The sequence below is a fragment of the Cuculus canorus genome, chromosome Z (genome assembly GCF_017976375.1).
Source record: "Cuculus canorus isolate bCucCan1 chromosome Z, bCucCan1.pri, whole genome shotgun sequence".
NCBI classification, from domain to species: domain Eukaryota; kingdom Metazoa; phylum Chordata; class Aves; order Cuculiformes; family Cuculidae; genus Cuculus; species Cuculus canorus.
This window is the reverse complement of record NC_071441.1, coordinates 28,543,825-28,568,322: the sequence shown is the minus strand read 5'-3', so window position 1 is coordinate 28,568,322 and position 24,498 is coordinate 28,543,825. Positions and strand designations below refer to the sequence as shown.

General features: G+C 35.8%; 1 protein-coding gene across 5 annotated transcripts in view; it reads left to right on the top strand.

The window, feature by feature from the left end:
- The window catches only part of PRUNE2 (prune homolog 2 with BCH domain), a 131,080-nt gene that overhangs the window by 26,452 nt on the left and 80,130 nt on the right, over positions 1 to 24,498 (top strand). For all 5 annotated transcript variants that reach the window (XM_054053846.1, XM_054053845.1, XM_054053843.1 and 2 more), the window contains exons 2-6: positions 2,960 to 3,064; positions 3,510 to 3,712; positions 5,047 to 5,210; positions 13,651 to 13,803; positions 15,175 to 15,269. In XM_054053846.1, coding sequence (XP_053909821.1) covers positions 2,960 to 3,064; positions 3,510 to 3,712; positions 5,047 to 5,210; positions 13,651 to 13,803; positions 15,175 to 15,269 — 720 coding nt within the window. The remainder of the gene's footprint in view (positions 1 to 2,959; positions 3,065 to 3,509; positions 3,713 to 5,046; positions 5,211 to 13,650; positions 13,804 to 15,174; positions 15,270 to 24,498) is intronic.

The window sequence follows — 24,498 nt, the reverse complement described above, 5'->3', positions numbered from 1 at the left end:
ACTGTGACTGGTCCAGACTGCCTGCAAGCCTGAGGAAAGCAAACTACCTACATGGACATCTTTTTGTGCTTTCTAGACATTTTTGGTTGGTTTTCTTATTTGCTCCCTTTGTAAGTTCCCAGAACTATAGGAAGAATTAACTCTCCAAACTTATTCTACAACTTTATTAATACAAGTTTATTTTATTATTAAGTTAGTTTGATTATACATGATTTGGTGTTGGAAGGTACCTCTCAAAAAAACAGTGTTTTCATGTTTTTTTTTTTTTTATGAAGACAATTCTTTAGACTGGTGAAACAAGATGTGGACTATCACTTTTCTCTCTTGCCAGTGTGTCTTGCTTCATCAGAATGTGAAGGGTACACTTTCATTGCTGTTTGTTCTGGCCAATTTTGGCTTGAAATCTGTGAAATAGAAAATTGAATTACTTACTAAGACAGTTTACAGGTTGACTTTGCATCTTAACGCTAGTAGAATAGCTGTCATTTTGTTAGAAAAACCCCATTGCAAAGTCATTTTGTTAAAAGTCACAAATGAGAGATTAGGGTGTCAAGTGGAGTAGTTGTGTGCAAATGAACAGATTTTTACTCAGGAGAGACAGAGTCATTAAAACAACATGTTCTAGTGGATGAAACAAAATATATCCTCCCTGGAGCGACCAAAAAGGCAGTGTGCAAGAGAACCTCCTGAATGCCTTTAGAAATTTTTTTTTCATTCCCTTTCCTTTTTGAGAACAGTCCAAGAAGGTGACCTATCCTTCCACAGTCTGTTCTGGTTCATATATTTTGATGAAATTCTGGTCTGCTGGAGTTAAAAATAATCAGTCCCCAGATGGCTAGTTGACCTGTTTAGATTATGAAGAAAAGCTTCCTTGCTTTGCTAGGTTCTTTTTATTCTACTCTTTATAGTCATGGTTTTCTCATTTCTTCAGAAGTCAAGTGTAGGGTTGAGAAACTTTCAGCTTTGGAATTCCTCAATTTTTATGTAATTATTCTGTCTTCATTCCAAAAAGGTGATGAAGAAAGGGGGTAAATAGCACATACAGATGAGTGAAAGATGCTGGGTTCAGTTGGGTTTTTAAATTTTTTTTTTATTTTAGAAATGTGAATCTTTTTAAGTGTGAATTCCTTTTAAGGAACTGTTAGAGAACATTTTCCATGTTTGGTAGTTCTACATGATTTTCTACAGTTTATAGAACAGTGATTTTAGAACCTGTGTGACAAGGCTACAGCTAACCTATGAATTTAACAAACCTATAGCTAACATGCGAGTTTTAAAAACAAGTGTGTGGATTTTAGTACTTGAGAGAATGAACTCTAAAGACAATACACAAAATTCCTTAATTTTTCAAAAGAAAACAGTAATATGCTTGATGACTTGAATAGATCTGATATTCATCACTGAAACTCAGATGACTGTTGAGGATCCTTTCTAGTTCTATATAGGATATATGGGATTCTGTTGTGGAATATGAACAATGGGAAGCAAATAGTTTTATTGGTACAGAATATGTAGGCATAGAACACCATCAGATGGTTTGAATTTTTTTATATTATTGTTTGCACTGGATTGCTAGAGGTGAGTTACCTTGTATATTTAATAATAATTTTGTCAGTTCATTGTTCCCTTCTTTTTCAGGGCTGAGTCATTTATTGTACAGTTATGATGAACCTAAAAAAAAAAAAAAAAGACTTCTACACACCGAATAATACTAAAAAAGGATGCATTCATTAGCTGTATTTTCATTCTTTGGGATAGCAGATCAGTCAGAAATGTATACTATGGAAGAAAATATAACAAAAAAATATATTGCAAAGAGGACAATGGAGATAGTTTAATTGCTAGTGAAGGCCTACAGCTTAAATGAGCAAATCTGTTCCAGACACTGTGTTCTTCAGAAAGCTGTCTGCCTTTTCAGATACATAGGGAATGGAGAATAGGTGTGTTGGCTTTATTACTCAAAGGTACTTTGATGGCTATGTTCCAATAAGGGAAACAGAACTAAGTTTCTTCCTTATATCCAGGCAGAGGTAAAATTAGACACAGAGAAAAAAGGTTAGTTTAAAAAAAAATTGCACATTTATAATTATTTAGGATAGTATACTGATTATATACTTCTGTTGAAAGATTTTATTTTAAATCCAAAATCCTAATTCAAAACTACAAAAAGTACATGAGCCTTTATCAACAACAACAAAAATGTTTAATTGCATATATTTGGTTCTGAAATAACTATCTTAGTGTTCAGTCAGATATGTTTTCAAATTAAGATGCATAGATTATTGGAAGAAAATAAACTGGAATGTTTCTGTGCAACTAGCTTGACATTAATGATGGGCACAACAGAAAAACACCACTTTTTTTTTTTCTGTGTGCAATTATAAAGAAGGTACACACTTCCCTGCAATATTTTGCTGTCACACAGTTGCTGTCTTTTGTTTTGCTCATGTTTGGAAGGCTCCAAATGCAGAATAGACTCAGTTCCTTTTCCAAGTGGGAACAGCTCAAAGCCCTCAGTGTATTCACACTGAGTCGTGTTCAGCTTCTGAAGAGCCACTTACTTTGAGCCCCTCAGTCTGGTTACTGATTTCAGCTGCAAAATGAGAGAAATAAAATTAAAAAATTGCTATTTGTAGTTTGTTGTGTGTATTTCCATGCTTATTGGGACTGCTTTTCTTGCTAGATTTGTGAGGTGTTTTTAAAAGCTTTTTCCATATATACATGAAGCTGCTTATCTGTTACTTTGCTGCTAGAAGGATTACTGTAAGCTTGCAGCTGTAAAGCCAAGCAAACATGTCTTGATCCCACAGTAGGTGCATTTCTTCGAGCGGAGGCAAAAAGTGCTAAAACTGAGGACAGTGTCTCATATTTAACTTGTCTTTTGAAGTGTCTTCGTGATTGGGCTTTGTTTCTTTGTCATCATTGTCACTCATTGCAATTGTCTTCTGATGTGTTACAGAACAGGAGCAAACGTCTGGAGAAAGTCCATGTTGTTCTTGGGAATAAAACCTGTGATTTGGATTCATTCATTTCTACTCTGGCCTATGCCTACTTTCTAGACAAGGTAATGGAAAAAAGTGGACTGAGTGGTCTTCCAGGTTGTTACAGAAATCTTATTGTTAAGTCAATTGAAACATACTGTGAAAATATTATTTTAGAAAATTATTTTGTTTTATTCAGGGGCAAGGTTTTTAAATTGAAACAATCTACATTTCTTTCCATACAAAAATTAGTGACTGTGTGTTAGGTGACTTATACAGTAGTAGCAAAAAAATCACCCGTTTCCATAATTCTTACTCCCTTCTCCTTCCTAGTTTCCCAGTGATTCTGTAGGAGGCAAACAGAAACAAAAGAACAAGAAAAAAGCAAAAGAAGTTTTATTAAAAATTAAGTAAATGGGGAAAAAAAGCCAAAAATTGTTTCCAATTGCTCACTCTGTTAAAACACCATCGTAATAAAGAACAGCTCTTATTTTATGCACCTCTGACAAATGCACTCATACATTACAGGTCAGTCCTCCTGACGTTCTTTGCTTACCCGTATTGAACATACCAAGAAGAGATTTTAGCCACTTCACAGAAACAAGATTTATATTGGAGGAGCTGAATATCCTGGAGTCATTCCACATCTTCCGCGATGAAATCAATTTGCACCGGCTGAATGCTGAAGGGAAATTGTCTTTAACACTTGTAAACAGCAACATGCTGACAAGGTATTTGCATTGTATGTACAACAAGATGGCTTATGCGGGTTTGAGCTGTTTTAAAAATTATGTTTTACGTTTTTTCTGCATTAGTATTGGTATTGCTATGTCAACACAGAACAAAAAAAAAAAAAGGAAGTTAAAATATATTCTGTCTCCTATTATGTCCCATCAGTGTAACAAACTAAGTATTCATCTTTCCATCACTATTAATGGAACTCCCTTTTTTAAGGACCTTGTATTTTCACACAACTTAGGATAGATGTTTTAATTTAGTTTAAATAGTCTGGAAGTTTCCTGTGACCAGCAAATAAGAGATGAGATTTTTTTTCCTGCTTCTCAGTTAGATTTCACTGAAGACATTAAGACTCACATAGATTTGAAAATGGCCAGCACACTTCCATAACTGCTGTTAAGATGAGCACTGGACTGTTGCAATCCTTACAGCCTGCAGCATTTTTCTCAAAATGTCCTCAGTGCTGGAGGCTCAGAGATACTCTGTGGAAGACCATAGTCCATATACCCAACCTTAAGAGGGACTACTTCTAAGCCCATAGTGAATCTTTTATAGGGAACCTCTTTATAAGAGTATTCCTGTCTTGCCCAGAGTGAAGGGTCCTTTTTACTTCCAAGTCTCTGTAAAACTTAATTTAAGGTAAGTAACATCCTGTTACTATGGCTCCCTCCTACTCTAAGGGGTTTGTAGATTAGAATAACATTAGGGAAAATCTAAAATGAGAAATATGTGTAAATCTCATAGCTATTGATTGTTCAGCTGCAGTCAGCTCAGTACATCATCTGCTTTTTCAAAGTAAAAATTAGTCGTGAGATATGCTTTCTGATTATTACAGTCCCTTACTGTATTTCTTCCTTCCAAAGAATTATCACTAGCTTTTTATATTATTCAATACAGTTTGGCTTTGTTACTGTTACTACAAGCAGAAACAAAGTGTCTAAATGCCAAAGAAAGATTTTGTTTTAAGCTTTCAAAGTAGTCAATGGGGAAAACCCTAAATCTCCTTTGTATAAAGGATGATATTTTTCGTATGTGTATGAGGTTTTTTTTGAATTATTTTTTTAAGATTTTAATAACAGAAAAATAAATATTTAAGTCTTACTACTTAATGATGTGTCAAGAAATAAAACCACTGTGGAAACTTCATTTAAAAAATAGCAGTTTTAAGACTTAATTCTGACATTCTTTGGCTCTATAGACTTCAAGTAACTATAACTATAGTGTTATAGTCCAAAATGTATAAAAAAAAAAGACTTTGCTCTGTTTTACTAGGTTGTCTAAGCAGCTAGAAAGTAAAATATGTATAATTTTTAAATTTGCTTGATAGTGAGGATAAAAGTTTGGAATCAGCTGTTGTCAAAGTCATCAATCCAGATGAGCAGTGTGATGGCAACCTGGAGTTACAAGCATCTTCTTCCTCTTTGGTAGTAAAAGAGATTCTTCAAGAGGCACCAGAGTTAATCACTCAGCAACTGGCTTATCTCCTCAGAGGTGAGAGATTACTCTTTATATTAAATACTGAAAAATTTAATGGAGTGTTTCTGAATCTGCTCATGCAGAAAGAGTGTGATCCATTCTTTGGTTAACAATCCCTTTAAAGACCACAGGAAGCTTCATAAAAGAAGCAGGGAGTAAAGAGTTTGTTAAAGAGTAACATTACATTGAATATTAAAAATGTGCATTTAAAAATAGGCATGATAGGACTTTGCTGTATCACTAGACAAGAATATTAAATGGAGCTGTCGACACACCAGCTGGGTAGCTGGAAAAGCTGTGCAGTCCGTTGATTCCAGGGGCTGTGCAGTGCTGCCAGTTTGGCTTTGCCTGCCTGTGGACAACAATATGGATTTTGGAATCTAATATTTACATGTTAAAGCTTCTCTTGATGGCAGTATCTTTTTATAGAATGGTGTTTTAATGGCGCGATACAAAACTTTTGGTTACAGAGTTTTAAAGCAGTAAATCTTTGTTATGTTCTGCTTTTCTTTTGTATTGTATGCCTAGTAGGGTAAAAAAATGAAACTTGAATAGTCACAATAGTTTTCAATTCTATCTTCATAGTTCATCATTTGTATTAATTTCCTTAGTTTAATTGCTATAGCAGAAGTCTTCAGTTGGAAATAAAACTGGAGTTTAAAAGATCTGATTGCTGCTTTTAAGTTATTTACTGAATTTTAATAGTGTTTAATGAATTTTAAAAGTTTAGGTTTTAATAGATGTGCAACTGTTAAGTGCTCTTTCAAGGAATTAATGTGGCCATGTTTAATAAGGATTGTGAAAAATTGCCTAGACTTAGATTTCAGAATCTGGTAGAGCTTCTCTTGTCATTCTGCTCAACACTGTGATGACTAATATAATGAACCTGTTATAGGAAATTACAAAAAGGTAATTCTATTTTTTTTAATGTTTTGCTAGAAGAAGCATTAACTGTAACTCAGCATTTAGCCTGCTCTTTTAGTGTCTTTCCATGTTAATACATTCTAGTAAACCTACCATGAAATATTTTTGTAAGCTCAAATTTTCTGTTGAGTAGTTATCCAGGAATCTGGCCAAATGACTAATTGATTTTGGAGGCAGAACCAAAAAATACTTTTGGGAATCTGTCAGGATACCTCTTTGGTGGTGGAAGAGCTTAGGACGCAATGCTCTGAATAATGAAAAAGAACGTGTCCAAGAACTGTATGTGGTTTTAAGTGTCTGTGCGTTTTGCCTTTCTATTCTGTATCCAAATTAAAACGAAGTGCTTTTATTAGAGAGATAATGAGAGTGTTTGCATTAGAGGCAGCACTTCCAGCTTTCAGGGTGATAGTAACTAGATTGTTCTTAAAAGTTAGTGCCTTAATTTTTACTATTATGTTTGGTAGTGCATGTTTGAGGAACTTAGTGAATACAGGACCCCTGCAGACCTTCTCTTGCATGGTGTGAGAAGTGATTGATGAACCTTAAGCAACAAAAAAAAAAAGCTGCACTTGTCACTTGATGCTTTTCTAATTCTCTCAGCAATGCAGTTTGCATGTATAGCTGGCTAAGCAGTAAAATGAGTCTTCACGTGGATCTCTTAAAATAGGAAAGGTTTTCAGTACTTAAGAACATTCCATTGCAAATTCAAAAAAGTCAGCGAATCCCATCACTGGTTTTGATAAGATAAAAAAAAGTATCCCTAGATGTAAGTGTACATAAATGGCAGATCAAACTATAAGCAGTCTGACAATAAAAGATCAAATACAACCTACCTCTAGTCTAGCTTTCTGTTTCTCTGTGTATATTATGGCCCTTTGACAAAGTCCTTTCACATAAGAAGTATAGCTTTTGAAACTCGTCTCGCCCATGAGCATAGGAAATTAAGGGGCCACATATCATGGTCTAGAAGGAGGACTGGCTGCTTCATTCTCACTACCAGTGAGGGCTTGTGTAGTGACTCACACGATGACTCCTTTCTGTGGTGGCTCCCCATGGGCACAGAGCCAGTTCAAAAGTCCTACTGAGCTTTTCCCACTTTGTCATGTTACTCTCAGTGTAAGTATGTATATTATTAGTACCTATACATTCCAGAAGTTCAGAACAGAAGGCCAGACAGGAAGTCAATTAGAATTTTGTTTTCATAAAACTACTGAGAGATTCTAACTTCTGAGTCTCTGAGCTGGGAACTCATCTTTCATCTGCTAGCTTTACATGAGTGTTTTGCTAGAAGACTTCTAAGATAATACAACTATGTCATGTTTTAATAACTACTGCAAAGTGACTGTGACAGCTTCATTTGTTACATCTTTTCAAAACTTGTGTTTTTTCTCATAGACTGTTAGCATTTTTTTTTTATAATATTAACAAGAGCAGATGTGTATACCTGGCATATTTCAACTTTGAACAAACTTTGTGTGCTCTTCTATGTTTAAAGAAAAAAAAAAAGTCAAGAGAAAAGACTTTTCTTGTGAAACTGAGCATTATTGATTTAGGCAGTTTAATATTAAGGACTTTTTTCAGCTGAATGCTTTTCTGGTATCTTTGTATCCCTGTCAGACACGCTATAAGTTAATTCTACCCTCGGGCTTTGAGTAGAGCCTGTTTGGAGAGTGTGTTGTACAGCCATATTTGCCTCAAGTTGGAACTTGTGTTGTTCCTGGATTTTTGCCAGAAGCAAACAATTACAGAACCTGCCAGAGCCTTGGGCCTGTATTATTTTATTTCCCCAGAGATGTTTACAAAGGGACTGTTGCCAAACTCAAGATCCATTAAACTGCTGAATCATTACATTTTCTGTTGCAGCCAGCTGGCAAGGATGTGATTCCAAGCAGTCACTGTCAGGTATCTTGGGTCAGTGCACTCTCAAAAGTGCCTGCTTACGTTTATTTGTATAAGGCCTTGAAGGATGCCACGAAGTGCAGACAGTCACGTGTAAATAAAGACAGATTTACAGCAAGAGCATCAGCAATTTGTTTGCATGTTAATATGCTTTTGCTAGTTATAAGCTGCATAGTTTAGGTCTTTTTGTGCCCTGTTGGGGCAGTCTGACTTTCCGTAGAGAGGATTAATTTGTTATTCTGGGCATCCAGACAAATACTAAGAAATGCCCTTTTAAGGACTTTGGGAATTATGCCATTTTGTTGTTGTTGTTGTTCTGTTTTATACATCAACCAGATGATTCACATGTTCTCTAATTGGTACATTGTTAATATACATGCCAGAAAGAAGGGAGCATTTTGAACAGCATGGGGTGCTGCACTTATTTGGACTGGTACTTTTGTTTTCATATATGGAACCAGTTTTCTTGAGGGCAATGCCTCCCCCTCCCTCTGCCCTCCTGCTCCTCCTCCACCCCACCCTCCTTCCCCCAATTACATTTCATTCCAGCTTTGTGGCTTTCTTGTTAATTAAAAAGAAGTCTGCTTGCTTGGATCCATTTTACAGTTTTGGTTTGTGGGTATTTTTGAGGGGTGAGAGTTGATATATTTTCCATGGGGGACTGTTGATTTTGCCCCTTTCTCTGCCCTTTATTTTTCCAGGTCATGGAAAAAAAGCTTGACAGTAGAAGTGTCTATATTTTCATTGTACTGTTTCTGTCAGCCATAAACTTATAATTCAGGAGATGCTTGTGCTGTTCTTAATGTTTTCCCAAAATGACTTCTGCCTTCATTAGATCATGTTTAATATTAATGCACAGCAATTGCTTTTGGCAAAACTCGTGCTCCACTTCCAAACTGCTTTGCAAAAAAGAATAAAATGCACATTTTTTAAAGAATCCTAGCCTGTTTTCTAGTGACCTCTCCTTCATAAAAATGTATCTGTAATGTACTGTGATGTACAGAAGAAATAATATTGAATCTTGTGTATTACAGATTTCTTTTTTTTCTTTGCTTGTAAGCACATAGAGCAGCCTCCATTATGCTTTCAGAAACCCTGGGGGAGTTGCACCAGCACTCAGTAAAATCTGCAGGAGATCTCTGAGCCCATGTATCTCTTTTACTGCATGTACTTCCACGACAGCTCATGATTAAACGGACTACTGACCTTTGGGCAAGCAGAAGTACCTTGAGTGAACTGTTTTTCTTAACTATCTGGAGTCTTAACCCTCACAGGAATGCCGAGGATGCCTAGGAGAGAAGACATGCATGCTTTTCTCTCCTGCTGATGACCATAATATTAAGGAATGAAGGAAGAATATATTTTGATCCTAGGGCATACTGACACCCTATTAATTTGAGAAGGATCATTTTCTTGCTATCATCCCAGCAGAAAAGTTAGCAATTGCAGGTGCTACAGTATTGCTGTGATAAGTGTTAAAAACAATCTTTTGAAAACCTTTCTAAGATGTCTGCCTATGATGAGGCATTATTTCAGGCTGACTGCATTTGGTTCTTAGTTCTGGAATCCTGAAGGTAAGAAGGATATGGAGCTGTTGGCACGGGTCCAGAGGAGGGCTACAAAGATGATTGGAGGGTTGGAGCACCTTCCCTACAAGAAGAGAGTTGAGCTCGTTCAGCCTGGAGAAGAGAAAGCTCAGAGAAGATCTTACAGAGACGTTCTAGTGCCTGAAGAGGGCCTACAGGAAAGCTGGAGAGGAACTGTTCTTAAAGGCTAAAGTGATAGGATGAGGGGGAACAGGTACAAACTGGAGTGGGGCAGATTTAGACAGACATAAAGAAGAATTTCTTCACCGTGAAAGTGGTGACACACTGGCACAGGTTGCCCATGGAAGGTTGTGGATGCCCCATCCTGGAGGTGTTCAATGCCAGGTTGGATGGGGCCTTGGACAGCCTGCTTTAGTGCTGTCCCTTGGATGTCCCTGCCCATGGCAGGGCGGTTGGAACTACATGATCTTTAAGGTCCCTTCCAACCCTAACTATTCTATGATTCTGTGATTCTCTTACTAGGTGATAAACAACAAGATTTCTAAATATGCTTTGCTCTTTGAAGATGTCACCTGTGAAGTAAATATGCAAAAGGACTGGCCCTGAGATGAACTGAGCAGTGAAAGGCAAAGGCTTGCAGTTAGATGCTGTAGTACTCTGCATGACTAAGCACATAGGGATGGTACAACTTGACTGTAATGTTTGGATCCTGCCAAAGGTGAGACCAAATCCAGGATCGCCTTACTATTGGAAGAATTTGTCGCACCTGTGAAAGCTAGAGACCAATACACACTATACCTGTAAAAATCCACGGTATGCTGCATAGTATGCCCTAGGCAATCTTTCCATCCCTTTTGTTTGGGGAGTAGATAAATACTGTAAAAGCTTTTCCTTCCAACAATCCATGCTTTTAGGAGAATTAAGCTAGTTTAATTGGCATTAGCAATGCTGCTATAACGCTATAGTATAAATGCTTTGATATGAAAGAAATCTATGTATTATTTTAGCAAATAGATACTTATGAGGATTTTTGGTGCTGCATAGCTGCTGTGCTTCAAGCACTTGTGTAAATCACAGCCAGATATGGACCTAGCTGCTAGAACCTGTCATGGTATAAGCACAGCTTTCTACTGCCATTCTGTTTCCTGCATTTGGAGAAATATGGGACTCTTCCTCTTCTTTGTTCAACTCCTTTCCTGTCTTTTTTCTCAATACCCTTCTACTTGGCTGTAGAAGGGCTGGGCTAGATCGAGTCTGGACCTTAGTTTGGTGCCCAGCCTGGAACTTTGCAGTAGAAACTACCTGGGCTGGCTGAAAATGTTATCTGTTTGAAATACTGACATAGGTAAAAAGTTAGTTAAATAATCTGTTTCGTTTTATTATAAATAAAATATACATTTTATTATAAATAAGGTGAAATAGTTTGGGAATCATTTCGGTGAGAAACTGGAAAAAATACTTTTCCTTAAATTCTGAGACTCAGAAACTCTCTTTGTTAGACTATTTCTGAACAGTTGAACTTTAATTATAATTTAGGAAGAACATAGTTCTGTATTTGCCTTATAGAATAGTTGAAATCCAGGACTAACTGGATAAAATTTGTGGTGTAGTTAGTGCTCAATTCACTATCTATCTTGTAATTAGGCTGGAATGATTTGTTGTTTATGGAGGCAAAATGAATCAGAAGTTGCTGACCTGACACCAAACCAACTGCATAGTAGTTGTTTCTGTATAATTAGGCAAAGAATGAAGCTCGTGTCATAATGACTTCAAAACTGAAGAGCTTGATTGGATATACTACTTGCACCTCTTGTTTTACTTCATTTTCCACTATGTATTAAGACTTCCTCTTCTTGTTCTTCCCCAAATACTCTCCCAGACAAAGTGCACACAGTTGTGGTAAATTTTGACACATTGTGTATCTGAGCACCTATGCAGAGGAACAGACAGCCTAGCTCATCTTAGTGGTGCTGGGAGACTGTACAGGATACGCTACAGCCTCCCTTCAGTAGGCAATTTTATGATGAATTTGAGCATGCATTGTAGGTCCAGCACTTTGGAGTCTCCATTTCTTTTGTGTGTCATGAGCAATTTCCCTGCTGGCACCTGAAGGAAGTAAAAAGGATGCTGGAAAAGCAGAAGATTGTTATTGCTAAAATAATTAATGCAATATGTTCCCTGACCTACCATTCATCTAGGTGCTGCTCTGCGCCGACTGGAGTGTGCTGTGAGCTGTCTAACTCATTCTAGTCACTGCCTTTTCCAAGGCATGGACAAGTGTATGCAGCACAGGCACTGTTATCTGGTTAGAGGTGGAAATAACAAAAGGATATTGTTAGATGAATTATCTTGGAGGCTGCTGGTTGAGAAACTTGCTTCATATAGAAGGAACTGAAAAATAGACCTTGCTAATATGTGTAGGTATGTTGGGTGCTTTATTTGTCAGTTATTTGCCTGTAAATATCTGAAATCTGCTTGCTGTGGGGGCTGTGTTTTGTGTACCTATATTTATGAATGTCAGCCTGGATCAGTATACATTTTTATGCAGTCTGTATTTCTTTAATATTTTCAATACTATCAAATAGGGCAGGAGCATTTTCTTGAAGTGATGGTAAGACTGATGTAAAGAAAGGGACCCTGAGAATTAAAAAGAATATTTGTAGTTGCAGTATCTGTAATGGAAACAGAGAATGGAACATTGTGTATGTGAATTTCCAGAAATTAGTATCTGATGAGGAACAGCTTTTGTCTTATTAACCATTACTTATTATTTAATCCATACAGGATTTTTATAATAAGGAGATATGTACTTAGCCTGTCAAAATAGTTTTGTGTTGCAAGTGCTTTATGCATTGTGAAGAAATGCTTGTTGTTATTTTGTGTGATGACAGTGTAGGAGGAAAATCAATACATACTAGATGTTTGGGTCCTAGTCAGTCTAGTGAGATTGAGGATGCCTGTGTCCAGGCTTTTCTTTTCCTTTCTTGGCTCTGTGCTAAAGCCTAAACATTTTTGCTTACAATAACTTTCTCATACTATTCTACTGATTTGCTCATTGACCTAGCATGATGCAATCATACACTTGTTTGAAATCCCTGTGCATAGTACAGTAATAAATAATTTCAGTGCTGAAGTATTAGATTTTATTATCCTTAATGTCATGTGAGCAACTGGAAGCAAAGGCTGTCTTTGGGTGTATTATTATAAGAGATCCCAGCCTCTAGAGAATGAAAGAATGACTTTAAACCTTGAACTGCCAGGAATGTTTCACATGCAGGCTAGAATATCCGCAGCACATAGTTGTCTGAAACTATATCAAACTCACTTCTGTATTGTAAGAGCATACGATTTATGGTGAACGGATTTCTTGGGTTCTGTTCCTCTTAAATTTTAAAATTGAATGCGTTGTTTTGTTTGGCTGAATATGCTCTGCTTTTTTTGTATGTTCATCGATGAGAAATTAGGCAGAGTCATGGAAATGACCAATGACTTTAAGATCATTTAGCTCTCACCTCCCTGCCATGGACAGGGACACCTCCCACTAGATGAAGTTGCTGAAAGCCTCATCCAGCCTGACCTTGCACATTTCCAGGAATGGGGAATCCACAACTTCTCTAGGCAACCTGTTCCAGTTCCTCAACATGCCTAGAGTAAAAAATTTCTTCATTATGTTCATTGTATGAGTTACCAACACATCTTTAGAAGGAAGGCTGGCAGTGTGCTTTACTGTTTCCAAGCCCTTGGTCTAATGCTTAGAGAGAGGAACAATTGCTCATTAGTGGCTGTGCTACAGGTCTGTGTGAGACGTACGGAAGCATGCTGCGCACCGTGGTACCACTAGGACCATGCAGTTGGCTGTAGCATAGACCCTGACAGGCTACCTAGTTCAGGTTCTAGAAACTGTTTTCATGTTAGGAGCGTATTTCTGTGTGGGAAGCATTCAGTATCTAATTTGGTGAACTTGTCAGTGGAAACAGCCTCCGAGAAGGAAAGGGCTTGAATGGCAATACAGTAAACAGTGTCATTTCTGTAGTACCTCTTTGCTTTTTACAGGAGGCATCAATTTTTGTCTTTAAATATTTCAGGAAGCATTCTCTTCAAGTGCATGTCTTTGGAGGCTGATAAAATTACAGAGCAGCAGGAGAAAGTACTGTCAATCCTAGAAGAAAAGTTTCCTGATCTTCCCCCACGAGAGGAAATTCTCTCTGCTCTCCAGGAGACTCACTTTAACCCACACGGTAATGCAACTTGCTTCCATTTTTCAGACCTTTTATGTATTTAGTTATATTGCTCTGTCAGTATATAGTGGCTCATTGTATTCATGTGACATTTGTATTGCTAAGGTGCTGTTGAGTTTCTGAAGTCTTTTGAAGGCACTAACCTCTGCTGAGTATTTTACCTTATGTGTCTGTTATTTCAGGTAGTACTATCACAATTCAGCAAAAAACATCTCAGTTTCATACAGAAATAATGATTTATTGGCCTGAAATCGTGAGTTCATTTGTTATTTGAGGCACAGTAGTCTGTAGCCCACCAGAAAGTCTACAGTATACCTAGAAATATTTTAAAAAGGACAGGCACGTAAATATAATAAATATATGAACATTAGCTGGTTCATCTTATCATTAGATTGAATGCAGTAGCTGGACTCTGTATACAAACAGTAATGAGAAGATTAGTTTCCTTGGCTTAAATTGGAATTTGGCTCCATCTTAAAAATCAGTCATGCAAACACATTTTGGATGTTATGCTGCTAGGATTTGAAAGTCTGTGGACATTTAGTTGCCACCCTACACTGAAGTAAGTGGCTTTCAGCTTTCTTTATATAGGTGTTTGGCTATGATGTCTGTATTTTTGCTTATGTGGTATGATGATGCTCCTATACCAAATATCTGTTTATTGTGATAATCTTTACAGCATTTTAGGTAGACCTGTCCAATTAGATGAACTGAGTCACATGGATTTTCAATGTATTGTATTTAAACATATTAACGTGTCTGGTTGCAATTTGAAGCAATTCCAATTTTACACTGGTGATGTGTACTTCCGTTTCTATGGTATATAAATATCCAGTTGGTTCATTCACTGTTTCATCTACATAAGAAAAGCCTATTGGTGTTGTTATCAATATGTGAGGGGGGTCAGAAAGGTTGAATAACTTTGTGCTTATGTAAGGGCTTTGCTTCTGAATATTTTGTAAATACCATAGTATTCTATGTGTACTTTTCAAGATAGTTCTTATGCTAGAAGTGTTTCGTATTAGTAATTTCATATTAGACTATAGAAACAATCTATCTATACATTTGTCATCAAGTGGAATTGGGTTAGCATAAAACTGTGAGTGTTCACACAACTTTATTGCAGGAGACTTAATTGTTATCCTTTTTCCTGCTTCTCCCCCACTCCATTGTCTTTCTTGCTTAAAAAATCTCTCTAGAAACATTAAACATGGAAATATTAATTTTTGTTTCAAGTTTCTTACAGGATGTCCTAAAATATATGTTGAGTGCTCAACATTTCAATCTAAACTGTGGTTTTAATTTATATTCTTGCAGCTGATCAGCTGTAGATACTTGTAAATGTTGAAATTTCTTTTTCTTCTCAAATAGGAGCAAGTATTGAGGAGGATATGCTGAAGGATCTCAAGGAGATTTCAGATGGAGAAATCAAAGTAGCAATTAGCACTGTGTACATGGCACTGGAGGTAAGAGACTATCTAAACAATGTAGTTGGTAAGTGGCCCTATTGCATATGGAGATGCGAATCTTTACCAAAGAGTTTGTCAGTTATTTTCTAAAGTATGAGCAGAACATATAATTTATAAAGCCACTCTAAGATTCACTGCTCTTTGAGAGGAGTGGATATTCTTTTATGCCTTCTATAAACCTATCTTGAAACTATGTGATGACGTGTGTCTGTTGCCACGTTGCCCAAATGAAAACGTTGGTAGGAACAACCTCCATGAGGCAGAAGTTCTTAAAATTTTGATCTTTTGAATCAAAACTCTAGATTTATCTTTGTGAGTATCCCTTAGGCAGCCTGAAATTGGCTGCTTGGATTTTCTTTCTTGACCAGACACAAACATTTTTTAATTGCTTAGGGGAAACTCTTCTGTAATATGTTTTGTATAATTATTTCAAGACAGTTTGTAGTATGAATGTCAGTAGCTATTTACCTTGACCAGAAATAGATATAAATACTACTGGCTAGTATGTAAAAGTAATACTAAAAAATTATTCATATTTAGATCACTGAACAAATATGACGTGGCATTATTACTTATGGGAGTTTACATACTGATACACCAATTAATAATAAAACTAACTTGAAGAAAACGAGAGGGAAAAAGAGGCACTTTTACATAGTATATATTTGCAATTTACAATCTTACTATTTGCCTAAAGGTCACCCATACAAAAGTATTTGACAGGCAGAAGAAGTTGTCACCTTCTACTTTTGCATTTTACTTTAATGAGACCTTTGTTTTTCCTCAAACAGTACCAAAAATCATTTGAATACTTCCTGTGTATATCCTATGAGATTTCTTACAACATGTCTTTTGTGATACATTTTACAAAAAAATGAAGTGATGGTATTTTTCTCGATGTTACAGGTATCTCTCTTCTCACTCACTGTTTTTCAGCTGTGAATAGTTTCTTCAGAAAAAGATAATTTTTGAGGGATTTAACTGTTTTTTTCCCTAATTGTAATGTTTATGAAGTCACACTTTGTACTAATAATGCTTTTAATTTCACAGTTGGGATGGAGATTCATTTTGTGTTTGCTGCGTTATTGCCCTTTGTTAAAACATTGTTTGAACTCCTTGATTTACAGTGGTTGATCAGCACAAGACTTTTTTAACTTGCTCTTATTAGAGCCAGGAGTGACATAATCTGCACAATGGTAAAGGAGATGGCTTGTAAAAACGTTCTGTGTAAGTTACTTCACCCACTATCAGAAATATATAGACAAAACTGTCCAGACCTGTCTGTTATTTAGTTTAGAACTCTGTTATGAACTCAGAATACACAAACTTTAATGACTTCAGGATTTTCTAAGCAATAATTAAAGTACTCTACAGAACATTATGTGGTTAAGCGTTAAGGGAACATGAAGAACAGGCTTGGCTTTGCTGCAGGTGTTGAATCTCCAATTTGTTTGACTATTCAAGAATCTCACAAAGGCAATTGTTTTTCTTAAATCAACAAGTATGTAAAACTATCTTTCATTAAAGTGCTTTCTATAGGTTTGTTTATTTACTTTCATTCAATGATCTAGGTAGGTGATACTGCTAAGAACAAAGATGATTACACTATTATACGATTATCGCATACTGAAATTATTCTAGGCTTTCCTTATTTCTGTTTCTATGGCAAGTTTTACAGATGTTTATTGAAAATAGATTCTGAAAAAAATATCTCTTCTTGAGAGGGTTGATGCTCTTTTTAGCAAGATCTTGACCTGGAGCTAAGTTCCTTTCTCTTCCCTACTGCTGATTTCCTATGTTGAATAAATAAATTGTTTTCTCAGTTTCTTCTCTGTAAGTGAGGATATTAATCTCTATTTCATAAATGTGCTGCAAATTTAAATTAATTGAAGCTTGTGTTAGATATGTTGCTGTAAACCTTATTTTTATTAGTATGGATATGATTTCCTAGTAAATGTGGAAATGTTTTCTGAGTTCTGTTCTTTATAAGGAAGGAAATTTTTGTAACTAATAAGTCATCAAATGTAAGTTAATACTGATAATTACTTCTAGTATTATTGCACAGCAGTACTCAGAGGTGTAGGATACATACAGGTACACTGCTGCTTGCCAGTTTCTCATGAAGAACGGGATGAATGTAGACACAGTATTGCAATTGATCTCCATGCTTTATTTATGTGTACATACTGATATAAATCAACAGTGTGCGATTTACATTGATTGTCTGTTGGCTAACTACTTGTCAGCTGACTGATCCTGGTAAAATCAAATCTTTTCGATATGGAAGGAATAGACGGTGTTGTCATTAGTGATAAAGGCAGGGAAGGCATTTTGTGTGGATTTATGTTTCTGTAAAAGTGTATGTGCAGCTTTGCGTTTCTTGATTTAACTACCTTTGGATCTGAGCTTCCCCAGTTTAGGTGGCATTAAAGCTATGAGCTGAAATAAGACCTGTGCATCCAGCAACTTGCTGTCAATAACACACCAGAGTGTATGTTACTTGGATTTCACCTGCACAGCAGTATTTTTTCAGGAGAGTGACAAAAGAAAAGTGACAGTTCCCAGATCACAGTTATTTTTTTTGCCTTTGCCAGAAAGTTTCGGAAAGTTATAACAATGATTGCTTAAAGGATATTACAACAAAATGCAGTGCCTGTGTTATAATTAATTTCTGTTACATTATGTTATAACCGGAGAGTATATTTTGCTTGTTCTCTGTTGGAATTCTCTTGGAAATGAGAAATAGCTTCTCAACGTGACTTTCTGCGAAAGTAATTTTTTTCCTCAGAAAGCAATACGTCCTTTTTGAACTGAACTCTTGTTTTGTTAAGTCTAGTGCACTGGAAGAACAGTCCAGGTTTAATGAGTGTTGAAATGGCTCTTGATATTGTAGTTTAGTAGTGTGTGTGTTGTAGTAAGTGCTTAGTCTTTGATCCATGGCAGTTTATTCTAACTGCTCACAGAACTTGCAGTAACTTAGGAAGACAGAAAATAAAGTTTCTACATGGAGAAGCAGGGCAGTCAGTAGAAAACAAGGTAAATAGTCAGTGATTATCTGCTCTTGACTATTACAGACGCGGGAATACATGTGTTCTGAAGGCAGACTGATCTGTTGGGGTTCTTGTTCATATTTCTGGCCATTGTGTCATACTTCATAAAGACAATTTCCAGGTTGTAGAGGTTGTATAAGTTGTGTAACGTTTTAGTATTGTAATGTTAGAGACACCTGTATAAGGGCGACAAACAAGAGATTTAGAGAAAATGTCAGCACGTCAGTGGAGACTGCTGTCAGCAGTTGTTGCCCCAAGAAAGTGACCTGCAAGTTCATGGCAGCACAGTGAGCTTGACTGTCCTTAGATAGTATCTAGTAGTCCAGATGAATTGAGAACTGGCAACAAGGGAAAGTTCTGGCTTTTGCAACAACTTGCCTTTTTCTTTGACTGTGTTTCAGAGAAGCTCACGGTGTCTGTACCAGCAACAGTAACTTGGTAAATCTACAAATGTTTGGGCACACGGTATACCTGCTTCTTGAGGAATAAATAAATAAATAGTCTGATCGCTGAGACACTGTTTAATTTTCAGAGTTTTTTTTTTGTAGTAGTAGTACACCATGCAACTAATTCGGACAATTTAGTTTGTGTATTATGAAAAGTGGTGCTTTTACTTCTTCTGTAAAGCAAATAAAAAACCTGTCTCAGCTACAGCATGTCAAACAAGTGCTAGATAGACTATTGCACACGGTTAAATGAGATTACAGCATGTTTGAATATTCAAAGTTTTGTTGTCTGTCTGCAGTGACTGGACCATAGTTACGTATTTAGGAACTTTTTTCCTGCAGTATGAATATACATTTATTTTAAATGGCATCAGATTGGTCCATTAATTTGTTTTTAATGCTAAAAAGGAAACAAGAAGAAAACCCCAAGTAAACATGTTAATATTTAATCTTCCAGTAATGGAATTGGAAACAAAATTCTCAGCAACTTACAATAGCGATACTCTTCAGACTTGTTTTTCTGATGCCTGTTGTGAGAAGTTAGGGTATGTAAAATAAATGATGTATGGAGCTGTAGGAATGCGACTTTTGCAGACTACCTTATGTGTAAGGAACATTAAACATAGGGTTCTCGTTTAGCAAATAAATAACCATTCATTTCAATGGCTGCATAGTCTGGACTTTTGTGCATATTTTTGCAAAGATGAGAAGAGGCCATTAGGGATTTAATATAAAATAAATCGCCAAGGGGTCTTCTTGTAGTCCTAGTCTTTCTGCCACATGGTGTGTCACTAATGTGCATAAATGGGCTTAAATGAATTTGTTATCTGTATTACATTTGCAGTATGTATATATTTATATATTATTTTTTAATTGTGTTTAAAAATAAAACATTAAATACATCATTTTAGGGAGTTGAAAACATACTCTTTGTAAATAAATCAACCTTAATTAAGGTCTTAAAATGTCAGTGTGTGAGATCCGCCTGTAGGAAAATGTATACCATATGTAGTACACAAAGATTGAACATACTTTCTTTTGCTTTTTTAGAAGTATTAGGGGGGTTAAGTCATCACCTTACAGAACTGAGTAATGCAGCCAGATGTGCGTTAATGTAAATGCTGTAGTCATGTTTAAACATAAGACTGACGTGTTATGGGAGCCAGTAGCTGTTCTGTTGATGCCTCCGATCAGCCAATGTACCCTAGTAGTAATGAATATGATTCAAGTCGTGGAGATCTGAGGCAGACTTGCCAACTTCTCTGTTTTAGTTAGTAACTCGTCCCTGAAGGTATGAAAGGAAACTGGGGGGGAGAACCTTTGGCCGTTTTACGTACTTCCTAATTAACTATGTGAAATGAGATCGCAGCAAAACCAACATTGATTACAGTGGTTACCAGGATTGCTTATAATATTTTTAAAATCAAGACCACATCAATTCTAGAGGAGGATGTGAGGGTGATATGAGCTAATGTTCCCCAAGTCTGTTCCCAAGGAGGTTCTGAATGAAGTCATGTAGGATGTCAGGCAAGGTGTTCATTATGGTCCCTTGTGATGTGAGAAAGAATACAAACCTGTAAACCTGTCCAAGACCATTGTATCTATCAATCTGTCATGTGTAGGCTGTGCTTAAATAATTAAATAATGATTTATTCAACTCTCATTTTTGCCAGATATATTTGATTATTTTATTCTATACTGCTATCATTACTCATAGTAAACCAGAAACATCAGAGATTTGTGCTTTCAGTATCTCTAAGAATGCGTGAGGTACATAGTGGTATCAGGTCTGCAAAGTATGTAGGATAGTTTATTTTGGTGCCTGAAGAAATTGTGTAGACTTCGTCCACCATAATTTGTGTGACATATGGTCTGAATTTGGCCAATGGTATTATGATTTTACCTTTACTGGTTTTGTTCAATTTTGGTTCGAAAGTTAATAAATAAGGTAAAATAACTGAGAATTATTAAAGGAAAAGGCATAAACATTAGATTAGTCTACTAACATTACAATAAAAATATGCTTTTGTTTACAAGTACATTGTTCAAGAAGAGAAACTGTATTTTCTTTTGTATCATTTATGAAATGTGTTTAAATTAAGCTAGTTTTTTTATGAAATACAACTGTATAATATACACCACCTCTCGGCTACATAAAATGCTCTCATATCATTATTGGACTGCATTCCTGACTTCTGCAAAGCTGACTAATTTATCATTTGTATACTCTTGTAGTTCTTGTCAGTAGCATTTCAGCTCAGCTGCTCATGGGGCATAGACATTGACAGCGGGAGGTGTTGTTTTGAGAAATATTTAGCATATGAAGAGGGTTTTTTTAATACGAAATACAATACTTATTTTAGATTTCAATGTAAAACCTGACTTTGACATTTAATATTTCAAGGTCTGACCATAATGCATGAGAATAAAGGAACTGATAATGTTTAGGGATAACAACAATGTGACTATTACAGAAAACTTCAATTTTATTTCTACTGTTGTTTTGTTTTTTTTCTTTGCTGTTGTATGGGAAACAACTTAATTAGAGCATTAAACTGTTGAACCATAATCCAATGGAATTCCGGCTCTAAGTAGAAGGAATTCTTTTGGGTTTGCTAATGTTAGTTTTGCATTACTGCAGTATACAGTAATTCCATCCACTGGAATGAGAGTGAGATGCGATGTATTTCTAAGCACGTATCTGTCTTGATAGACTGCTTTTATATTTTCAATTTGGCAATTAAGCCCCCTCCCCTTTTAAAGTCATGTAATATTTATTTTGAATAGTGATATTTTTTTATGGAGAAAACCAACAAAATATGTCTGCTGTGTCTTGAAATATTAATTTTGTTCTGTTTGGCAAAGTATCTGCCTAAAACACCTTCTGTACTGTAATGTAAATGAGTGCTTGACACTCATAAGCATTATAAGAGCGTGTGTTTTTAGTGTACACCTTCTGCTACATATCAGAAGCCTAGTCCTGAATCTATTGATTATTTTAAGATGGTGGAACATTTTGGAACTTCAAATTAGTCAGATCAAGTGCTCTGTAAGATTTTTCATTATTTATGTTCTTTGGTTAGATTACGACAGGGAAGATTCTTGTTTTGACTCCATATAGATCGGTCCACTTTCAGGCGTACTTCAAGTCAAGTGCTTTGTCTGACTGAAAACTTAAAGAGTTTATTTGCTTTTATGTACATTTTGTAATAATATATTTCATTTATAATATAGGAATAAAAAAATACAAAATTATTCAAGTTGAAAACCTTCACCCTGTATTTGAATACTCAGATTCAGAGTAGGTATGAGCACCAGCTGTAAGTCTACTGAAGAATGCAATTTTTTCTTGCCCTCTTTCTTGGAGACACATAAAGTTTTTCTCAGAAGGATCACTGCTTGTGTATTCAGAATTATTACACAGCTTCTGTGCCTTTCTAACAAAATGAAGTTTTCATCATAAAGCTGCTCCTTGCGTGTTAATCACCAAAACCTAGAATTTCTTTGTAAGTCCACAGTTAGATTACTTGTGTAAATTTTGGTTTTTGTATTTAAGCGAATACAGGTAAAGTCTGAGATCCTGGAAAAAACAGCATTCGGAACTGCTGGGTAAATTGCAAATATTGCAACTTCATAATTTTTTACCTTTTTTTCATTTTCTGTATAGACCTAATAAATATCAAATGAAATTTCCTTCAAGGTAATTTTGCACTGTTTTGGGGATAGAGATTTGTATTATTTTTCTCCATGAGAAATTCTCTGTATGAATACATTATTTTATTCCTGAAATTGTCCCATTTCTGAAAGTTACGGTACGTTTAACTGAAGTTCCTAAGTACAGATTGAATTAATTGATTATGATAAAGAAAGTAGGAGGCATTTGAGGTCTTAGGTAGATTTATAGCTTTTTTTTTTTTCCTAATTACTTTATCTGAAGAATAAATGTCAGTAATTTGAGTTTCATTTGTGATTTCTAACAAATAACAAAATCATGCTTTGACTGAAAACGTAGCTATTTCCTTTCTCATGCTAGCACAATTCTTGTAGTTTTATAGAAAGCCACAAAGTTCTTATGGCTGTTTAGGTAAAAGTGGTAGAACAACATATTTTCTTCATTTGTGATCATGTATCTCTCAATGCTCCAGAATTTCTTATGCATATTGGATATGCATATGTCTTCCAGGATTCTTACAGTCCCCTTTCTTTCTGAAAACAAGATAAAACACAGGATTTAAGTTTATATAAAACAGGAAGAAATTTATTTAGGCCACTAAGTTTATGCCAAATGAAAACAATGGCCCCAAATATTTTATCTTCCCCAAATAAGAAAAATCACAGTATTTGCATCGTGGAGATGGGGAATATCAGACATATATACAACATTTTCACACTTGGGAGAATGTTACCTTCAGTTCTGTAAGAAGGAAATCATGAATCTGAATATGGGTGAAGTGGTTCTTTGACTCAGGTCGAACAGGTCTATAGAGTTAGTAAAATCAAAGAAGGAACCTGGCAGAATTACGCGTCTTCATCACCAGATAATTTTTTCTTCTTCCTTTGTATGAACAACAAAACCAGTAGACGAAAATCTCTTCTACCCTGGATTCTACCTTTGCCAACATAAACTGTTAGTTGGTATCTATTTATTGCTGGTTCTCGTTCATTTTACAGGACAAATCTCACTACTATTTATCCGATAATCTGACTACATTTCAGCATTTCTGTCTTGCTGTTGTTCTTGCTTTTTCCTTAGTCAAATTTCCAATGAATTTTCATAAAACATGACTTTCCCTCTCTCCTCCCTCTCCCAGGCAAAAAGGTACAGAGCAAAATATAGAAAAAAAGATGTAGATCTACAGAAACAGAAAGATAAGAATTAACAGGAGTGTACCGGGAATCTTCTTGTAGTCCACCCCTTTTTTAACTCTACTATAAAATTTCAGAGAGAAATAGTGAGCAATTTGACCCTGGATTCCACACTGAGATTTAGATTTTTTTAGTTCTTTGGATGCCAGCTATTTGATATGCTGGTTCATTGTCTGAGCATTTGTCACACACCAGAAAGGAAAAAGATTGGAATAGATTAATTTTGTATCTGAAATGGGAAACATTGGGTCAGCTCTTCATGTGGTAGAACACCATGGAATTATATTAGCAGGGGATTGCTTTAGCTGAAGAATGATTTGGGGATAAATTTGAATAAATTGCACTTATACAAGCAAGAACTCCTGTATTTGTCTTTTAAAACTAAAAATCTTAACTGAGCACTGAGTTAAGCACTGTTTTTTTGTCAGACGTCATCATATACTGAGTCATATTCTCCTGAAAATGTATTGTTTTGGTCTAAAAAGTTTTTCTTCCCTCGTTTTCTATATAAATAGCATTAGCAGGGTTGTTTCTCAGCATTTGCTGTTCAACAAGACTTTCCCAATAAAAGACTGGGGAAAATTCAGAAACAAAAATTATTTTCCTTTCACGTCTTTCAGTTGAGTATTTGCCATATGGGTTGCTCAGCATCACACTCTCAGCAGGTCTAATTTATGGTAAACACATAGTGAGTGAACAGAAAAAAAAAAAAAAGGCAAGGAAATTATTAATATTCTCCTCCCACCTCATTTTTTTTAAACTGAACTAAACATACTCAGGTCCAGCCTGTATAGTTGTGGCATTCAGTTGAGTATGTAAGTGTTTGCCACTCTGCTGGGAGTTTGTGAAGAGTGGAATGCTGTG